The sequence below is a fragment of the Gymnoscopelus braueri genome, assembly GCF_963280865.1.
Source record: "Gymnoscopelus braueri genome assembly, chromosome: 3".
Taxonomy (NCBI): Eukaryota; Metazoa; Chordata; class Actinopteri; order Myctophiformes; family Myctophidae; genus Gymnoscopelus; species Gymnoscopelus braueri.
The window spans coordinates 37559945-37579962 of record NC_137612.1 but is presented as its reverse complement, the minus strand read 5'-3'; the positions used below and the strand labels follow the sequence as shown (position 1 = coordinate 37579962).

General features: G+C 41.4%; 1 protein-coding gene across 1 annotated transcript; it reads right to left on the bottom strand.

Annotated features, from left to right (window-relative positions):
* Positions 1-2830: 2830 nt before the first annotated feature.
* tas1r3 (taste receptor, type 1, member 3) lies at positions 2831-14995 on the bottom strand (the record flags this gene model as incomplete). The annotated part of the gene is made up of 18 exons (XM_080423527.1): positions 14881-14995; positions 14523-14749; positions 14014-14314; positions 13503-13859; positions 12665-13081; positions 12476-12568; positions 12144-12264; positions 11205-11575; positions 11007-11125; positions 10551-10697; positions 7666-7872; positions 6969-7269; positions 6162-6518; positions 5099-5521; positions 4661-4882; positions 4338-4458; positions 3543-3913; positions 2831-3460 (listed from the first exon to the last, which is right to left on the bottom strand). The coding sequence occupies exons 1-18, from the start codon at positions 14884-14886 to the stop codon at positions 2831-2833; spliced, it is 4791 nt and encodes a 1596-aa protein (XP_080279653.1). The 5' UTR covers positions 14887-14995.
* Positions 14996-20018: the final 5023 nt, after the last annotated feature.

The window sequence follows — 20018 nt, the reverse complement described above, 5'->3', positions numbered from 1 at the left end:
TTGTGAGCTTGTAAATCTGCTATTCAAAGATTCAAAAGATTTTTTAAACATTTTGAACTTGTGAAAGGGACATTCTGCACAATGCTTTGCGCTTTTACTTTTGGCACTTTAAGTATATTTTGATGCAGATCCTTTTGTACTTTTACTCAAGTACATTTTGAATACAGGAATTTTACTTGTAACAGAGTATATCTACATTGCAGTATTGATACTTTTACTTAAGTAAAACATTTGAGTAGCATCTATCTGCTGGATGGTTCAAGAAATAACTATTACAATAATGTGTAAATATAAGGCATTAATACCATAGCTCAAGTATGTGCCTGCCTCTGCTATTGCTATAAACTATTCTAATCTAATCCAAATGTACACAAAATTACACGTAAATGTCATTAAAAAGTTAAACATGCTTCATAAAGTTAAAATGTACCTACTTACTTGTTATTCTGACGAAATAATTCAATTATTTATTTAGCACAAGCAAACAAAATAAATAAATCAGCGTACCTACAGCAATAATTGCCAAATAACCTCCTTAAGTTCTAGCTATCTCTGTTGGTAGCAACCGTTGCTAAGCGGTCAGGACCCCATAGCCGGGAGAGATGGTCACTCTGTGATTGGCTACTTGGTTGCCAGGGGACTGCTAACTTTGCAGCTGACTTTACATTTAGCTGTCGTTTCGTTCCAACGTTTTTCATTAAACTAGGTAGCGTTATTTCGTTAACAGCTGCTTCTCTGTACAGTTAGGATCAATCAATGAATTCTGCCACATTTTTATATTACATTTTGGACAAGTCAAGTTGTCTCCTCAAAATGATAAAAGAAAGGGATCTATTTATATTGTAGACCTGTACACAACGATCTAACGTTATTTGAAATGCCCAATACTTGTACTTTTACTCAAGTATATTTTGAATTCCAGACTTTTACTTAAGTAAACAAAATGTAGTACTTTTTCCACCACTGCATTTTTGGAGTAAAAAATGCAACACAAGCTGTCACGACCTGCTCCTACCATGTTATTTTCTTGTGCCTTTATTGCTTCCCCCAGGCTCTGCTGCCAAGACGAGTTTAAACCTGCGTTGTAAACCTGATGTCTATGATCTCAGAACAATAACCTGTGGTATGGTTTAAAACCAGTTGGTGTGACTCCTGTATACACAAATCGGAGTTCCCAGAAGTTTTTCGCTAGCCATGGATTACACTACTGTCGTCTGTCACGACCAGACTCACGACCGTCATTCTGGTGTTAGCATTTTTTCCCTTTTTGGCCCGTACATAAACGTTGGGATTTCAAATATAAAGTGCTTACCCCATGGCCACGGATGTTTGTATACTCAATTATATACGGGTCCTCAGAAGTACCCGTATTTGCCGTATTGTTCAATAACTCATAGAGTTATAATGTATCAGAGTGCAACACACCTCCCAACCGATTGGGTCGCGTAGTAAAAAGCATAAGGAGAAAATATGAAGAAAATGGCCAACAATCGGATTAAAATGCTTTTTATTGAACAATACGGAACATACAGGTACTTTTAAGGACCCGCAGATAATTTTAACATCCATAGCCATGGTTTGAATACTTTATATTTGAAATTTAAACGTTTAATGTAGATGTACGGGCTAAAAAAAAGAAAGTGCAAACACAAAGGTTGAAGTTCATTCATGACAGTCATGTTTCAGGGCTAGTATATACACCTAACTGCCACTAGAGGCCACCACCTTCTCTACCTACTGCTGCACGCATTAACCTTGCGTCACCAGGCTTTCCAGTTTCCACGGAGGAAAATGCAGGCATAGACGAAGATTTCTGGACATTTGCTTTTCTACATTTCCTGGTAAACTAGCTGATTTAGCCATCCACACAATAACAGACACGCTGAACTTACATAGCATATTGTTTATTTTTCACTCTGGGTGAATTCTTCACTCTCCATGGTGAATATTATCACACACACAAAAATCCATCAAACTGCATGCAGTATGCCTAGCCTAACAAACTAATATTGACCTTGACCAATAGCATGGCCAAATTAATTGCTATGCTTTAAATTAAAACCAGCTATATTTTCTCATTGTAGCAAAAACGGACGGTCACTAGCTGACTCAGACACATAACTCAACAAGATAGGAGTGAACACGACGCACAACACTGAAACAGGTGTGAATCTGCCCTGTTGCAGTTCTCAAACTTTTTCATGCCAAGGACCCCCAAACTTACACATATTAGCCTGCGGACCCCCACCTGAACATATGTTGTGCCAGGGACTCCCAGAAGAGAAGATTTATGGGATAAATACTAAATAGTAGTGATGTAGGCTACTGTGAGCTTGTAGATCTGCTATTTTTTGAATAACTACCGTATAAATGGATAAAGTGTTTAAATAATTGTGATGCAGCATGCTATGTTAACTAATTGTGTTGGGGACTCCCTGGAACCCCCCCTCAAGGATCCCTAGGGGTCCCCGGACCTCACTTTGAGAACCACTGACATAGAAGAGGGGACAGATGAAGAAGGGAGGACAAAGGTGTAAACAAAAGCACATGGTGGACAACAGGAAACTGCTGACCATCACAACACCTGGGGGGAAACAGTGAAAGCCAAACAAATGCAAGAAAATAACATATACTGTAGCTAGCATGAGTGGATGCACAGACACCACTACAGAAACAAAATTATAAACATAACATTGCCTTAAACATCTGTCATTGTAGTCCACATGGTTATATATCCACCAGAGACAATATGACAATGTGAGTTCTGGTTTCTTGAGTAATTTTGACAAAGAAACTGCTCGCCAACACCAGCAGTCAGTCAGTCAGTCAGTCATTGGTTTTGCCCTGGTTGTGCTTCTGGTTGGGGTTCTGATGCAGATGGTTGTGGTGGAGGTGTGCTTGTCTCCTCCTGAGGTGTTGGTGGTGCACCCTCAAGGAAGGTGCGGAAGTGCTCTGAAGAATTGAGCTCAGGTTTCTTCAACAGCAGGTGGCATTTTGGGAAGTAATAGGCGGCCACGAAACCCACGTTACTTCCCAGACTGAAAGATACATGGGCAATGGAGCTCAACCTAGGAGCCAAACCAGTGTATATTGGGATAAAACCCACCCATATCACACAGTAGATGAGGGTGGAGAAGGTGATGTCCCTGGCTAGGTTGTACTGGTGGACCGGTTTCACTGCCATGAAGGTGCACATGAATGATATGAGAGATATGCCGACATTGAGGCCTTGCATTAGAAAAAGGGCTGTTTGATCATGTGGACAAGACAGAAATGCTTCTAAAAAGTTAATATTCATTTTGGCCAGGTGCTCGGAAAGTGAGTCTTCAGCCTGTACGTACCAAACCCAGAACCCTGCCTGCACACCACAGCACACCAGCACAAGCAACCAGCTTCCAAGACCCCTTATTGTATCCAGGTGAGAGGCTGCTTTCTGGGGGAACTCTGTCGCATAAAATAACTGTGGAAAAAGATGAACAGCAGTCAGATATTATTCTAATGCATTTGATATTTGCTTTACCCTGACATGACATGGTCCTGACCTGTAGTGAGACAGCCAAGATGACAGAGAGGGCCGCTGTGTGAAAGATGGAGGTGAGAGGCAGTTGCAGACGACACACCCGGTCCCCTGGTTGGCCCAGGAAAAGCAGCAGGCTGAGACAACCTCCCGCCAGGCCGAGCAGAGTCACTCCACTCAGGACTCCTCCAGAGGCACTCACCAGTGGAGTCCCTCTGTTCTTCAGGAACAGGACGCCCACTGACCCCTGACACACCAGCAACACGGTCCCAGCCACCATCAATGCCACAGACTCAAGCTGGTCCCAGGATAAGACGTCAAAGGTAGGCTTTGTGCAGTTAGTACTTCTGATGTGGGACCACTGGCCCTGAGGGCACGCTGTACAGTCGATGTCTTCTGTAAGTCAGGAGGCAGGACAGATAATTAGCTTAGAAAAACAGCTACCATCACCAAACATCAGATGTGGTTTGCAGTAATTACAGTGGAGAACAATAAGTCAGATTCATACAAATGGCATTCTCCAAAGCAGAGGTGAGGGCTCTAGTCAACTCAAATTGATTTTTTTTTGTGTGTTGGACTTGACTTGAAAACATGAGAATTACCTGAGACTTGACTGATTTCGACAAAAATTGTCTTGCAGGTGTGTGACTTGTCCAAGGTACATAGTATTAAAATTAGGGACAAAAAGCACTCAAGTAATCGAGCCTTGACATTGATCATTATCATTATCATTGATATAGGACTTACCTGAGGCTAAGAGAACTTCAGACTTTGATTAATTTTGAAAGTGTGAGTCTAAAGTCTAAAAGCAATCACCTACCACTATTTGCTTGGTAAGTGCCTGCCATACAGTCAATGCAGTCAAAACAGCAAGAATGGAAGCCTTTCACCCTGCGCACCTGGCCGGGATTGCAATTTGCTGTACAGTTGGACAGAGGGACCTGCAGAAGTTGGGACAACAGAACTAGTACAGCATGTAGCATTTATATTCAACCACAGCACACCGTTAATTTAAAGTAGTTTACAATTCAATGGGGTTTACTGTAATATTATATCTTGCTTTATGCAAACTTCAGGGGGGATTTAATCTTAAATCTTGCTTTATATTGAATTGTTTGAAATATAATACAATACATATTTTACCTTTGAATTCGGAGTGTGCCATTTGAAAAGGGTCCTGTTTACGGACAGGTTCTTGTAAAATGTTCCCACATTTATGAAATCAAAAGTACCGTTTTTCCAGACCCATTCCACCATGTTGTATCCGAGGTCTGGGTTACCGTTTTTGTCAAACACTACATGTGTTTCTTTCATGTCCAATGTTCCATTCGTGTCCAAGGAAGCCTTCTTAAATGCTTCTAACAACTGCAAAAGATTTTATTGAAAAATAAGTATGAAGTCAAATGTTTACCACAATGCTACGTGCTCTGAGCTTGTAGATCAGCTATTTTAGAAATATTTTGCCAATTTCTGACAATGAAAACCTTTTATTTTACAGAAATGTTGCCTATGATAACATGCCCAAAATAGGGATGCTAGGTTGAAAGTAGTTAAGTACTGTAAGTTCAGTTATAAATTCACCTGCCAGGGTCTGATCTCCCTGTCAGCACCCCACATACAGCCGGTGGTATTGCATCCCATCATAGTGTGCAATGCCGTTGCCACGCTGTAGACGGCAGCGTACACGCTAAAAGCTGTGCGCTGCACTGAGGCCTGTGTCACCAGGCTGATGTTTGCGGGTGACAGGCTCCAGCACTGTGGGCAGGGATCACGGAACTGCGGAGTCATTCCTGACGCAGGAGCAGGGCCAGGCCTCTTCTTCTCCTCACTTATTTTAGTGAAGAGCTCCAGGGCGTAGTTGGTTAGCAAGTGTGGAGGTTGGGTATCGTCTGTGAATCCAATGATTGTGCCCACTTTGTGAATGTTGGGGATGCTGGACACACGATCGTGGACTGACCAAGCTGTACTGGCAATCCACACACCAGTCAAATTCCTCCTAATAACCTAATAGTTAAAGATACAAATTAAATGCAAATGTGTAGTTTGTGTTAAATAGTACTTCTTAAATAGTATTTCTTTTTTAACCACTTATTTTACGCACAGGGGTCTTTACTTGGTCCCCTGATTTTTCCCTCTGCACCTAATCTCTGCCTAAAATATCGACAACCTGACAAGGTGTTGTGTTGCGATGTGTCGTGAACTTGTAGATCTCTTATTGGTATCAAGTGTTTGCCTATTTCAGCCAAATGTTTGCCTATTATGACATGGCCAGAATAGGGACACTAGGGTTTGTGTGGTTAAAGATTATTATTATTATATTATTATTATTATTATTATTAATATAATTTGTATTTAATTATTTACTCATTTACTTACTTACTTATTTATTTTCTGCTTTATTTCTGATAGTGACAGTGATTGACAGGAAAAGCGTGAGAGAGGGACTATGACATGCCTTAAAGAGCCTCGGGTTGGATTCAAACCCGCGGCAGCTGCAGGATGCACCCATAGCTTTATGTGGCTCTTACCCTGGCCTAGTCTAAGGAAAAACTCGAATCATTGGCTAAAATCACTGAATTGTTCAATGGGTTTTACATTTGTCAAAATGATTACTTGCTTAACCACAGTGGTCTGTTTTACTAACCTCTTTGAAGAAGATCTTAGTTGCTTTAGAGGTGCTAAAGAGCACTACCACTCCCACACTGGTTGCTTGGATGTTGTCCAGGATGGTGTTAACCCCTGTCACAGGATCATCGTACACTGGTATTATTCCTTCGTAAGCCACACAGATGGACATATTTCCTGCTACGCGGGAGAACTCCTGCTGGCCCTGGCGTCCATATGTACCCTCACTCCCCACCACTGCCACCCAGTTCCATTTAAATTCCTTTAGCAGGTGTACCATGGCGATAGCTAAACCTTTGTCACTGGGCACCGTCCGCAGGAAGGAGGGATAGAGCTTCTTGTTGCTGAATTCTTCACTGGAGGCACCATAGCTAATCTAAAGACAGAACAATATTAATCACATGAATCCTTGTGTCCCTTTTCTGGGACGTCATAATACAGTAAGTGAACATTTGGCAAAATAGAGGTACATTCGGCGAAAATAGCAGATCTACAAGCTCTCAACATGTTGCAACGTGCTGTGAGCTTGCCTTGTAGATCTGCCATTTTCGAGAGAGATTTGGTGTAGAGGGGAAAAAGGATGGGGCCAATTATAGACTCCTGGGGCACCACGGTCAACGAGGTATGTACGGTTTAACTGGTTGAAGTGCAACTTAAAAACTGTAGTACTGTGATGCAAATTATGAAATGATGTAATAAAATACGACGGAAGGAAGGAAAAAAGGCAGGAGGAGGAGATAAATGTTCCCTTTCATAATTAAGCGCTTGTATTTTACTATCTTCTTGTTTCTGTTGTGTATTGCCTGGTATGTATTTATGAACATACCATTGGCATCCGAAAGAATCCTAGAAGTTTTCCAATAACCGCAACAAGATCTGAGCTGGAAGGGCCGATTACAGCTACCACCCTGGTCTCGTAATCGGTATAATTGCAAGTGACAGCCAACTCCTCGGTGGATTTCTCGGTGAGGAAGAAGAGGGTGGGCTTCAAAATGTTAGCAGTTTGTTTGCATGTGTCTAAGATTTCATAACCAAGCTTGATGCCCGGGAGAAGCATCTGGTCGGCGTTGATCTCATCCACTGCATATTTCATCACAAGAGCCCGACCCAATCCATAACCATTCAGACTGTTGGGCCACAGACAGAGCAGAGAAATTAGGAGCACATACTGTTACATGACAATGTACCTTATCGATTTTATTGATTATATAAAATTATTGGTTTTAATACAATTATCGATGTTCAAAAGTACTGTATAAAAATACTGTTTTCACGCGACACCATTGTATGACAAAGTATAAAATAGGGTTTAAGTGGTTAATCAGACCAATTGATTTAATTGATCATAAAAAATTATTCAAAGCGTTGATTTGTTGATAAATCTAGTGTTTATCAGAATTGGAAACATAATTAATAGAATAATTGCTCAGAAGCTAATAAATTGTCGGATGCCCTAATCTTGATAGAATAATAATATGAAGCAAAATATAATCTTTTATTATCTGTTATTATTATGGCATTACCTGTCACAAGGGATATCTTTAGGCTCCACTCTTGGACCGACGCTGGTGGTGACCTGGCGTGTATGGAAGAGACCTCCAAGCATAATGTCCCCCGGCAAACTGAAGAGATTGGTAGAGATGTTCTGAAACCATTCAGGTGAACTCTGACAGCCAGTGGGTCCAAACACCGAGCACAGAAGCAACAGTTTGAAAGCTGACGTTGCCATGCTGAAGATGAGACGCAAGAAGCAAGGACAGGGATCAGATGGATACTTTTTTTTAAAAGAGCACTTGAAAAGCAGGACCAATCAGTATACTGTATAGCAAGAGGACACTGGCGATGAAGGGATGATTGTAGTCATACCTGAGCGTAGATGATGGATCACTGTAGCTCACCTGTAAGCTCCAAAGTCAAGTGATGTAGTGGGCCGCTCCCCTCGCTGTCCTCCTGTAACCTGTGCCCTCTGTCTGCGTGTTTGTGATGAATTGTGTGGACACAGGCTTATTTACACAGGGATGCATACAAAGAATGTGCGATACAAAATGCCTTTACCACAGATCTCGTGTGAACATGGAACAACTGCTATTGGATCGTATTTACATTTGGTAAATGAACAGGAAATAAACATCCAACTCCATTAGTTTTTTACTGTACAATTAAATCTTTGCAACTATACATTTAAATCACACGTCCCACATTGTATGTTATGTTTTCTGGGTAGGAATAAGGAGTGAGGATGAGTTTTGTATGTAGCTTTTATTTTACAGGTGGTGTCAGTCTTTCCGGAGAATTTACCTGACATTTGGTTGTGGTTTTCTCTTTAAGTCACTTTGGTTTACTATTGGTCAGTGGAGATGAGCAAATCACTCAGTCACCTGATTTGTACTGGCTTATTATCACAGCAAACCTCACATTTGTCACATCTTAGGTGAGTAGGGGACAGTGTTGCCATGTTTGCTTATTAGAAGCGACTTTGGGCTTGTTTTTCTGTAAAGTCACTTGTAAATATTGGTAGTTGCGGGTAGTGTTTTCTTGGCTTGTAACTAAAGTTTAGTTGCTTATTTGGGCTTGCTTTCTAATGTTGTTTAACCCAGTGATTCTAAAACATTTTCATGTCAAGGACCCCCAAATTATGTATTTGTCCACGACGCCCCCCCCCCCCCCCTCCATCTAAAAGTATTTTGAGACTCCTGTACCAGATTTGTGTTGTTTAAATGTTTAAAAAAAACATTCAAACTGTTTCACTTTTTTCAAGATTAAAAATAAATAAATAGCAGATCTACAAGCTCACAATGCATCGCGACACGTTGTCATTACAATACTACATTACACTTTTTAGATTTTAATGACTTTTAAAGATGAGTTATAAAATTGTCTGTTCAAGGATAATGCAACACACATCCGAGTGAATTTAGACGGGTGCTGAATAAAATGATCCGCACACCATCTTGAATGCTCCCACAGTGTATTTATTAAACAAACAACGTTTTGACCCAAAGGATCTTCATCGGGTTCATGAACCTGATGAATATCTAGGAAGTCTATATGATGAAAACTTTCTGTCTGCATGTTTGCATTCAGCTCAATTTGTTTCTTCTGGATTTTGCATGTATGCTATGCATGACATATTATCCACTCATGCAAGCAAATAGTTATGTTTCCTCCTAAGGTTTTTGCCTAAGTAAATATACTGGCATGCATATTTCCTGTTGTTGGCCCCTTTGAAGAAAAACAACTTAATACCTCTGCAATTATAATTATGTCTACTGTTGCACATACAAATACACATGTAATCCACACATGAAAATACCCAGTATAATCACAATGATATCAGACAAGGGGTTGTTAAGAGGAAACAACAGGTAACTGCACAAACAAGATTGAAAGGGACAAATGCATAGAGGTATAAAATAATTGCAAAAGTGCAAATGATCTAAAACAGATAAGATTTCATTAGAAACTAAGAAACGGTTTATCTACCTTTAGCATTCCTTTATTTACTTTCTTATAAATCATGCAGTTGGTAGATTCAATATAATCAATTTCTTTTTGGGGAAGGTTTTCAGGAATTGTCAAACGTATGTGTATATATATATGTTTTTATTATAAATATTTCACAAAGTAATATTGTGCCAGTAGGGTGTGGTTTGGTGTTGCTGAGGAGAAACACAATGTGGCGCGCCAATGTAACACTTACTGTAATGCCTAATGCTCCGCCATACAATGGTGTCGTACATTGAAAATAGCAGGTCTACAAGCTCATAACGTGTCACATCCACGAGGTGTTGCGAGCTTGTAGATCGGCTAATTTCAGCACACAACACAGTCTACCACAAAGTATGAATTTGGTTTAACACCTGTAATCAACTGGGCGGATGGTCTGTAAGACGTAAATGGCAGGCAAACAGCCCTGCTGTGTTCACTCTCTTGCACTGACACTGTGGCTAAGCCCTATTGTGGATTTATTTATAACAACCATCAGTGAGTTAGTTTGGTTTAGAAAAGCCACACTTCCCAACAGAATGTTAACACTAACTAAACCAGAACCAAACAACTAAAGCAAATATTACTACTACTAATGCTACTCCATAGTATTTACTTTTAAGAATTTTAAGAACAAAAAGGAAAGAAAAAAGTAAAATGTTTATAAAAAGGAAATATATTTTTGCAGTCGGGAAAGATAATTTTTAATTTCTAAGAAGTTGTTAGAGCTACCATGAAAAGATTTGAATGACCAGTTAAATCTTTAGGAATACAGTGAGCTGAGACTAACTACTGTTACTATATTAATTTGTGTAGTTTACCTTAGCAAGCCCATGTAACATGATATACATGAAAGCGCATAGTCACTAGTGTTGAGTCTCTGTGCTTGACCCTGGCTGTTTAATCTACCTCTAGTCTCGACTGTGGCTCAGACTCCTCCTGAGGTGTTGCTGGCGCCCCCTTTAGGAAGGTGCGGAAGTGCTCCAAAGTATTCTGATCAGGTTTCTTCAACAGCAGGTAGCATTTTGGGAGGTAGTAGGCTGCCACTAAGCCCAGGTTGCTCACCAGACTGAAAGACACGTAGATAATATGCTTTAACTTATGTTGAGATCTGATAGAGGCGAGGGGGATGAAAGTGAGCCATATCACACAGTAGATGAGGGTGGAGAAGGTGATGTCCCTGGCTAGGTTGTACTGTCGGACCGGTTGCACTGCCATGAAGGTGCACATGAATGATATGAGAGCCAACAAACCATTAAATCCGTGAAATAGGTAAAGGCCTAACCAAGGCTCTTCCGGGCAAGACAGAAACGCTTTCAGAAAGTTTATTTTCATTTTGGCCAGGTGCTCGGAGAGTGAGGGTCCAGTCTGTGTGTACCAAGCGCAGATCCCTGCCTGCACACCACAGCACACCAGCACAAGCAGCCAGCCTCCAAGACCCCTTATTGTATCCAGGTAAGAGGCTGCTTTCTGGGGGAACTCTGTCACATACAATATCTGTAGAAAAAGATTAACAGCAGTCAGAATTGAATGTATTTCACATTGGCTGTATACTCTGTCATGACATGGTCCTGACCTGTAGTGAGACAGCCAAGATGACAGAGAGGGCCGCTGTGTGCAAGATGGAGGTGAGAGGCAGTTGCAGACGACACACCAGGTCCCCTGGTTGGCACAGGAAAAGCAGCAGGCTGAGACAACCTCCCATCAGGCCGAGCAGAGGGACTCCACTCAGGACTCCTCCAGAGGCACTCACCAGTGGGGTCCCTCTGTTCTTCAGGAACAGGATGCCCACAGACCCCTGACACACCAGCAACACGGCCCCAGCCACCATCAATGCCACAGACTCAGGCTGGTCCCAGGATAAGACGTCAAAGGTAGGCTTAGTGCAATTATTACTGCGGAAGTGGGACCACTGGCCCTGAGGGCACTTGGTGCACTGGTTGTCTTCTGTAAGTCAGCACAGAGGATTAAGACAACATGAGGCTATGGAAACGGTACAGTTTTAAACACATTATGGCAGAGCTCTTCAACAGGGGGTCCGCGACCCCTAGGGGGTCCGTGGAGGTACTGCAGGGGGTCCGCGAAATTGTTTGATTAAACAATATTTTTGTTTTTAAAAACTTAAAAAACCTTTTTTTCTTTTTCCCCCCCAAAAATGTCAAATTATCTTTAAACATGAATCCACCATATTTTAGCAAACAGATAAATGGAGGCACAATGCACAATAACATGGTATATTTATACATATTTTGTAGAGAAAGGTCCTTTTTGCACAACTACTGGGACAGGTGCGTTGGAGCAGGCAACCCTGTTCATGTTTAGACATAAAACACAATTTTATACATAAGTATACAATATATGTGGTAGCCACCCCTACCCTACGAGGTAGGGGGTCCCTGCTCCATCTCCCCAACAGTTTGAAGACCCCTGCATTATGGCTTGCTTTGACTTCATCACTTTACAAAGAAAGGAAGAAATGTTCATTAAGAGTGATATCACAAAGATAATGTCTTACCACGTTTTGCTCGGTATGTTCCCGCTAAACAGTCAATACAGTCAAAACAGCAAGAAGCGGAGCCTTTAACACGGCGTACTTGACCCTTCTTACATTCAGCTGAACACGTAGACACAGGGACCTGCAGTGGTAAAGTAAATCACATTCATTGTGGTCTTATAGAATTTGCATAGATTAAATAAAATCCTTTATCCATTTGAAATGTACTTCTGAATCACAACATTTACCTTATCTGTGTGCCATTTTATGAGAGTTCTGTTGATGGAAAAGGTCCGATAATAGGTTCCGACTTTTTGGAAATGTACACTTGTGCTCCCCCACATCCAGTGTACAATGTTGTATCCTATGTTTGGGTTGCCGCCCTTGTCAAATGTGAAACTTGTCCCATTCAGCTCTACGGAGACGTTCTTTATCACCTCCAAAAGCTGCCAAGCCAGAGATTTGTTCCAGACTTAATTCATAATGATATGTCTGTTGTACAATTTCTGGGTTCAGTTATGTTAAGTAATTCAAGAGCATACCTGCCATGGGTAGATTTTGCTCTCAGGGCTCCACACACAGTTGGTGTCGTTGCATTTCAGCATTATGTGCAACGCCTGTGCCACACTGTAGATGGCAGCATACACACCAAATGCCTGGTGTTGTATCAGTGGCTCTGTCATCATGCTAATGTTGTCAGGTGACAAGCTCCAACACTGTGGGCAGGGATCTCTGGGGAAGGCTGCTGCTGACTCTGGGGCTGGAGGGGGACGTTTTTCTTCTTTTATGCGGGTGAACAGCTCCTGGGTGTAGCTGGCAAGAAGGCCCAGGGTCTGGGACTTCTCTGTAAATCCAATAATGGTACCTACTTTGTGAATGTTGGGGAGGGTCATCACGTAAGGGTGGAGGGCCCAATCATCACCGGCAATCCACACGGCAGTCAAATTCCTCCTGATAACCTGATCGCCACAAAATCAGATTACTATTATCCTCACAACTCTCTTGTGAGCTACAATCCGGGACTTATTTTAATGACAAGCTGTATGGTAGAGTATGTTAATACAGTATAAAAACTAGTAGCAGCACATCTGCAGTGGTTGGAAGACAATGGACATAAAATATACAGATTAGTAGCTTGTGTGTTAATGCATTTTACAGTTTGCTTACATTTAGATGATCTTTAACTACTTTCACCCTGGCATCACTATTTTGGCCATTTCATAGGCAACATTTTTCAAAATGTGTATATTTTTCTAAGAAAGTTTAAAAAAGAATTAAAGTGAAAATAGCAGATCCACAAGCTAACAATGCTATTTGTTATAGGCCTATGATGATACAGGAAGGTGTTTTTGTTTGATTGTCATTAGTTTTCATGCCTACCTCTGTGAACAAGGCCTTAGCTTGGGCTGCGTGGGCAAAGACCACCACAACTTTGACTTTGGTCCTTGTGATAGTGTCCAGGATTTCACTGATCATGTGCTGAGTGCCAGCATGTACGGGGATCAAACCCTCGTAGGCCACACAGATGGACCTGTTATTTGCCATGGCACAGATGTCGTGCTGGCCGTCGCGCCCGTACTCATCATCACTGGCAACTACCGCCACCCATTTCCACTCAAACTCCACCATGAGGTGAACAATGGCCTCTGCTTGCCACTTGTCAGTGGGCACGGTGCGTAAGAAGGAGGGATAGAGAACCTGGTCGCTAAATTTGTCACTGGTGGCACGGTAACTGATCTGAGGACAGAGGAAAGCTGTTGGATTTGAATCATGGTGTAATCCCTATACATGTCTGCTGCTTATAATCCTTGGCTGTCATTAGTCTGCAATCTGTTTTATTGAGGACACTGCTATTTCTTTCTGTAGCTGTTCAAGAAGTGAATAAACCAACCATCGGCATAAGAAAGAATCCTAGGAGTTGTCCTATGGCTGAGACCATATCTGAACTGCTGGGACCAATGATAGCCGCCACTCGAGTCTGATAATCAGTGTAGTTGCACTTAACAGTCAGTTCCTCTGTAGAGTCTTCCGTGAGCAGGAAGAGGGTCGATTGTATCAGTACAGCAGGATGTCTGCACGTGTCGAAGATTTCAAAGCCCAGTTTGAGGCCCGGGAGCAGCGTTGGGTCGGCATTGATCTCATCCATTGTGTATTTCATCACCAGAGCCAGAGCCAGCCCTTGCTCATTTATTCTGCACCAATTAAGTACAGGAAGTGAAAACCAGATAAACCAAGTTGTATGTTTTTGAGAAGCCACAGTGAATCCATGATCCTCAAAACGTGGAATAAAAAATCCTATTTAGTCAACCCTAGCAAGGCGGGTTACTCTGCGTGTTTTTAACCATATCATAAAAAATACTGTACTGTACATGAATTAATCAAAATTACTTAATGTCATACCTGTTACAGCTGATGTTGTGAGGCTCCGTCCTCTGACTCAGATCGCTGGTGACCGTGTTGATTGGGAAGAGTCCTCCAAGCAAAATGTCCCCAGACATATTGAAGAGATTGGTAGAGATGTTCTGGAACCATGCGGGTGAACTCGGACAGCCAGCGAGTTCAAACGTGTAGCACAGAACCAACAGTTTAAAGTGTGTATAGTATCCATTCTTCATATCAGCGGTACACTGAGGATCGAGGGATAATTAAAACCAGAGAGGCAGAAAGCAAACATAGCAGTCGAGACTCAACAAATTAGGTGCTAGCAATCAGTTGATATTATCAGTGGTGATACCAAACAGCTCACTTTGAAGCTCACCTTCATTTAAAGCCCCAAAGTGACTTGATGAAGAGTTGTGATTGCCTGTCTGTCTGCTCTTTCTTTCCAGTTATTGATGGTCATGAATACAAATGATAGTACACAGTACTGCCTCCACACCCAAAGCACTGTACTAGCTAACATGTGAACATTGGCACCTCTGATGTTCATTTGACTAATGTCTTATTGAAAGTATATGGCTGATGATGTCAGAGAGGAAAGATCAGTACAAATCACATACTGTACTTACTTTTATGGTCACTACATCTTTACCCTCTAAGATCTAGGACGGTTATTAAACATATTTTATGGCATTGGCTGGACATCAATCAATGACATTACCATGATTTTGAATATTTTTTAATAAACAAAGTTAATTGAGGTATTTAAAGCGATGTTTAATGTAGAACCATGGGTTGTGTAGCTACCTGGCCATGCATGATATAAGTCCAGATATTGCAGATCATCTTTATTTGTTGTGTCTCTGGTCTGTGAGCAAGGGACCAGAATTCATTCACTGCACACAATGTATGCAGAAACAGGTTTCAACACCACACAAGCACATAATTGAAAACAAAGTAGATTGTGTCAATATATGAAAAGGTTGCAACAAAACACGCTATTTCTGCTATTCATCAGGTATATAGGAGTCAGGACTGAGAGCAGGAGGTGGTGACATTCTCCTCACATTTGCTTGTGGTGTTGACTATGTCTCATTATGGCTACTGTGAAAAGGAGTCCTTATTCTGTAGTCCTATTTCTTGGGATTTTTGGGGGCATCATATCATTTCCAAAATGAAAACTTGTCTGATTTAGTGATGACTAGAAAATTATGTTCACCGCCTAATTACTTCAAAATGGTAGAGCCAGCACACCAAAAACGGTACAAAGACTTCTTTTTTGGCACAAAGTTGACAACGTTTTGATCGGCTGTGGATATTCTTCAGGTAATTTGAACATTCATACCTGTTGACTTCCTTGACTACAATGGGGAACAATGATGTTCCCCATTGTATGTCACCCCCACATTATCACAACAGGTGCGACTCATCACCCCTAAAGTGACCTAGATGGGATACCATTGACTGGGTGTTTAGTTTACAAATATAAACCAGTTAAAAAAAACATTTTTTCAGCAGAAAAAAATATCATAATGGCCTGTCTAGGTCTGTGGATTGTCAGACATTCAATGTTTTTCCATTTTTCAACATTTCAACTCGACCTACTAATAGAGTAAAACAAAACATGGCACAATGTGTCTCCCTTTATTATAGAATTTGCATGAACTTTTGCATGCTGTTTTGTTTAACCATTAACGTCAGGATAGAACGTCTCATTTGTCACCAGTAGATTTGCATGAAACAATCCATGCTTATATGAGTGTTGGCTATTTCACAAAGCCAGTGCTCTGTGCTGTAGCTCTCTTCAACTTCATCTCTTGCTGCAACTTTTATACACTGTATTTTCTGCATATTTGACTGTGCAGACTGTTTACTCTCTGTTTTACTCGCTTTGTTGCGATATCATAGGTACAGGAAATGCGTAGTGTGTGCTTGTAGATGTAACACAGGTGTTCTATTGCTTATCTGCTTGTGGATCTTGACGTGTGCACATGCAGGTGAAATCCAACACCGGTGATTCAACCTGATATTTCCTTTTTATACAGCACATCATGTTCATTCACTTAACTGCACGTTGGCATTCAAGGCAGTAGCTTAGTAATTAACAGTGCATCAATGAACATAATAATAAACATCAACCAAAAGATGATACAGGTATGGCATGCCACAGTGCACACAGCACTGTACACCTGTGTACTGCAGACAGAAGATCTAGATTAAGATCTTGTTTATGTTTTGGAGGGGGAAAAAAACAACCGTTGGTTATTTTCCAAGCATGACTTGTCCTTTTTGATTCGTTGATGATCCATTTTCAGGAACGGGGATACTCTGCACCAACATAAGCTGTAAAATGCTCTTTGTCTCTGGGTTCAAGCCTTTCAGAGGTCACAGACCTCCATGCAGGATGTCTTTTTACATAGCTTGACCACTAGGTGTCAGGTGTGTGTGTGTTATATATTATTCCTCCACTACAGAGCTCACAAAGTGTGCTGTCTGTGTGTGTATGGTTGATATAATTTATGTCAATGCCTCCCAGCGTGCAGATAGAGGATGTTTCTCTTGGGGGGTTGGAGACCTGCAGGGAGAAAAAAATATGCAATAAGGGTCTGTTATGAAGTAAATTATGGAACAAAGGTGGAGGCTGCCAACCAGTGCGTGGGCAGTAGGCACACGGTGTTGTTTGGACAGCTGATAACAGAGGTGAGTTCACAGATAGAAAGGAGAACATGTATGGTGTAAGGGCTTGTTCTGAATCTGAACAAATATGTTTTGTTCCTCAAACCATGAAACATTTTGACTTCATGCTCAGCAGTATATTTCCACAGGTTAACTTTATGACCTGCACGGGATGGAAGAACACTGTTGCACAACAACACCACTCACAATTCAATAACAGAGACATTCTTCACTTCTTTTGCATCAAAAGACAGCCGGCCCGCACATCCTGTTGTGAAGTAACAGATACCCTAACAAATTAGAGTACTTTTGTGCGTTACCAGTGTCAAGTTACCAAAGCTGGCAAACGCATAATACACGACTAGAGCCCCTTCCGTCTCTCGCTAGTCCCTGACTCCCTGGTGGCTGCCACTGTTGCAAAACACACTCTCTGATACATGTGGTCCCCTGAGAGGCCCAGGTATATCAACCCTCCATTCATCCATTTATTACCCTCCTACTCTGCCAGCCACTGAACCCACCCCCCCCCCCCTCCCCCCTGCCGAGTGGCCGGAACAGCCTTGCTCTCTAATCTCCATCATTGGCCTGAGGAACACTGGGCCCGTTGTTGACATGCTGGCTTCATACCCTACGGGGGCTGACAAATTATTAGCCAGCTTCTCTGTGCAGAGGACAGCCAGCCAGTCAGTCAGTCAGTCCAGCTAGTAAAAACTGTGTTGCTGCACGTGAGACCATCTGTCTTGATAGGGGTGCAACAGTTAATAGAACTAATCAATTTAATCGATTACTTAAATTAAATTAAATAAAAACATCGATTTTATTTGAAATAGAAAAATATTTGACATAAACATTTTTCAAAAATAGCAGATCTACAAGCTTACATGCGACACGTTGTGAGCTTGCAGATTGGCTATTTTCGATATTTTTGTGCGACACTTTTGTACGCCGAAGTATATGGAGATTTCATTGATTATTAGATTATTAGCAGAGGCTGCATTAGTTTGCAGCCCCTGGTCTGATGCCCCTGGCCTGATGCTGGATGCAGTGTGGGAAGTGGTGGAAAGTAGTAATGTACTTCAGTACAATTTTGAGGTATTTTTGGGCGGTGAAACCGCCCCTATAAGTGAGATTTGGAAAAATGTACATTTTCCTGCGCTGTGATCTGGGCCCAGGAAATTAGTAGAATTATCCTGCGCTGTGATTGGCCAATCACAGCCTATTCAGGACTGTGATTGGCCAGTGTCACATGACACATGTGCATAGCCCTATATGAGCAACCATAACTTGAAAAAAACCAAAATTTTGGTTTTTTTCAAGTTATGGTTTTGTCCATCATAAAGAGTGTTTCAATAAATGTATTTATCCTTTGTACATGATTGATCGACTCCATTCAGTATTGTGATTAGCTAGCAAGACACCGCCCACTTCACACAGGGTGTGATTTTTTACTTTACTGGAGTATTTCCAATTTTCAATACTTTTACTTCTACTCCACTACATCTAAGAGGCAAATATTGTACTTTTTACTCCACAAAAATTATTTGAAGACTTAGTTACTAGTTGCTTTGCAGATTTTGATTATTATTACAAAACATACTTGACCCACTTCAGCCCTATATATACTTCGGCTATTAGAAAATAGTCGATCTACAAGCTCACAACACGACGCATCACAACCTATTGTGAGCTTGTAGATCTGCTATTTTTAAAAGATTTGTATACATTTTGAAAACTTGAAATGGGACATTTGTGCATAATGAGTAAATTTACTTTTTGTGCTTTTAACTAGGCCTACATTTTGATGCCAATACTTTTGTACTTTTAGTCAAGTTAATTTTGAAATCCGAACTGTTGCTTGTAACAGAGTATTTTTTACGTTGGTGTTGATACTTGTACTTACTGTAAGTAAACAAATTGAGTACTTCTTCCACCACTGAGTGTGGGAAGGAGGACATACTGTTCTGTTCTGTTCTGTTGTGCCATGGCCCCGGAGGTTGACCAGGGTCAAACCAGCTGTGTGACCACAGCTTAACCCTCATGCAAGTTGTGAAAATGTTTAAATCCATCTTTAAAGGGTTAACTGGAGGATTCACTCCCCACCACCACCCACCCCCCTTTCAGCAGTCCAACTTGTTCTTCCTCTTGTCTTCAGCCTCGTGTGTGTGTGTGTGTGTGTGTGTGTGTGTGTGTGTGTGTGTGTGTGTGTGTGTGTGTGTGTGTGTGTGTGTGTGTGCGTGTGCGTGTGTGTGTGTCAAACATGTGTTTTTGGAACTCGTATTGGTACATTCATATTCATGTTTATAAGATATGTAAATCATTACAAACATTACTGACATGCTGTACATTAAATGAGCGCTCCCGAGTTCACCGTCTATAATTAGTATATCATGCAGGCCTTCAGTCTTTTTCATGTTTGCTGTGGAATATGTATTTGTGCTCATTTGTTAACTAGGACAAAAGCTTAATGAAATTCAACAAAGATGCCTACAAATTAACCTCTTAAGCCCTTAAGCTCACTTAACCACTTAAACCCTATATATTTTGTAGACCGGAGTCGCCCGGGGGTCTATCCTTGGCCTGCTCATTTTCTCCCTGTACACAAAATATCTTCATTGAATATAGCCGATCACCCAACACAATGCATTGCGAGCTTGAAGATCTTGCTGTTTTTGCAGAATGTTCACCCCAGAACACGAACGCTAGGGTTCAAGTGGTTAATAACTCAAGCTCACATCGGGAGCTTGTAGATTTGATTTTGACATTTTTGCCTACAATTACATGCCCAGAATAGGGACACCATGCAGGTTGAATGTGGTTAACCCAATTCTTAGAACTGTGTAA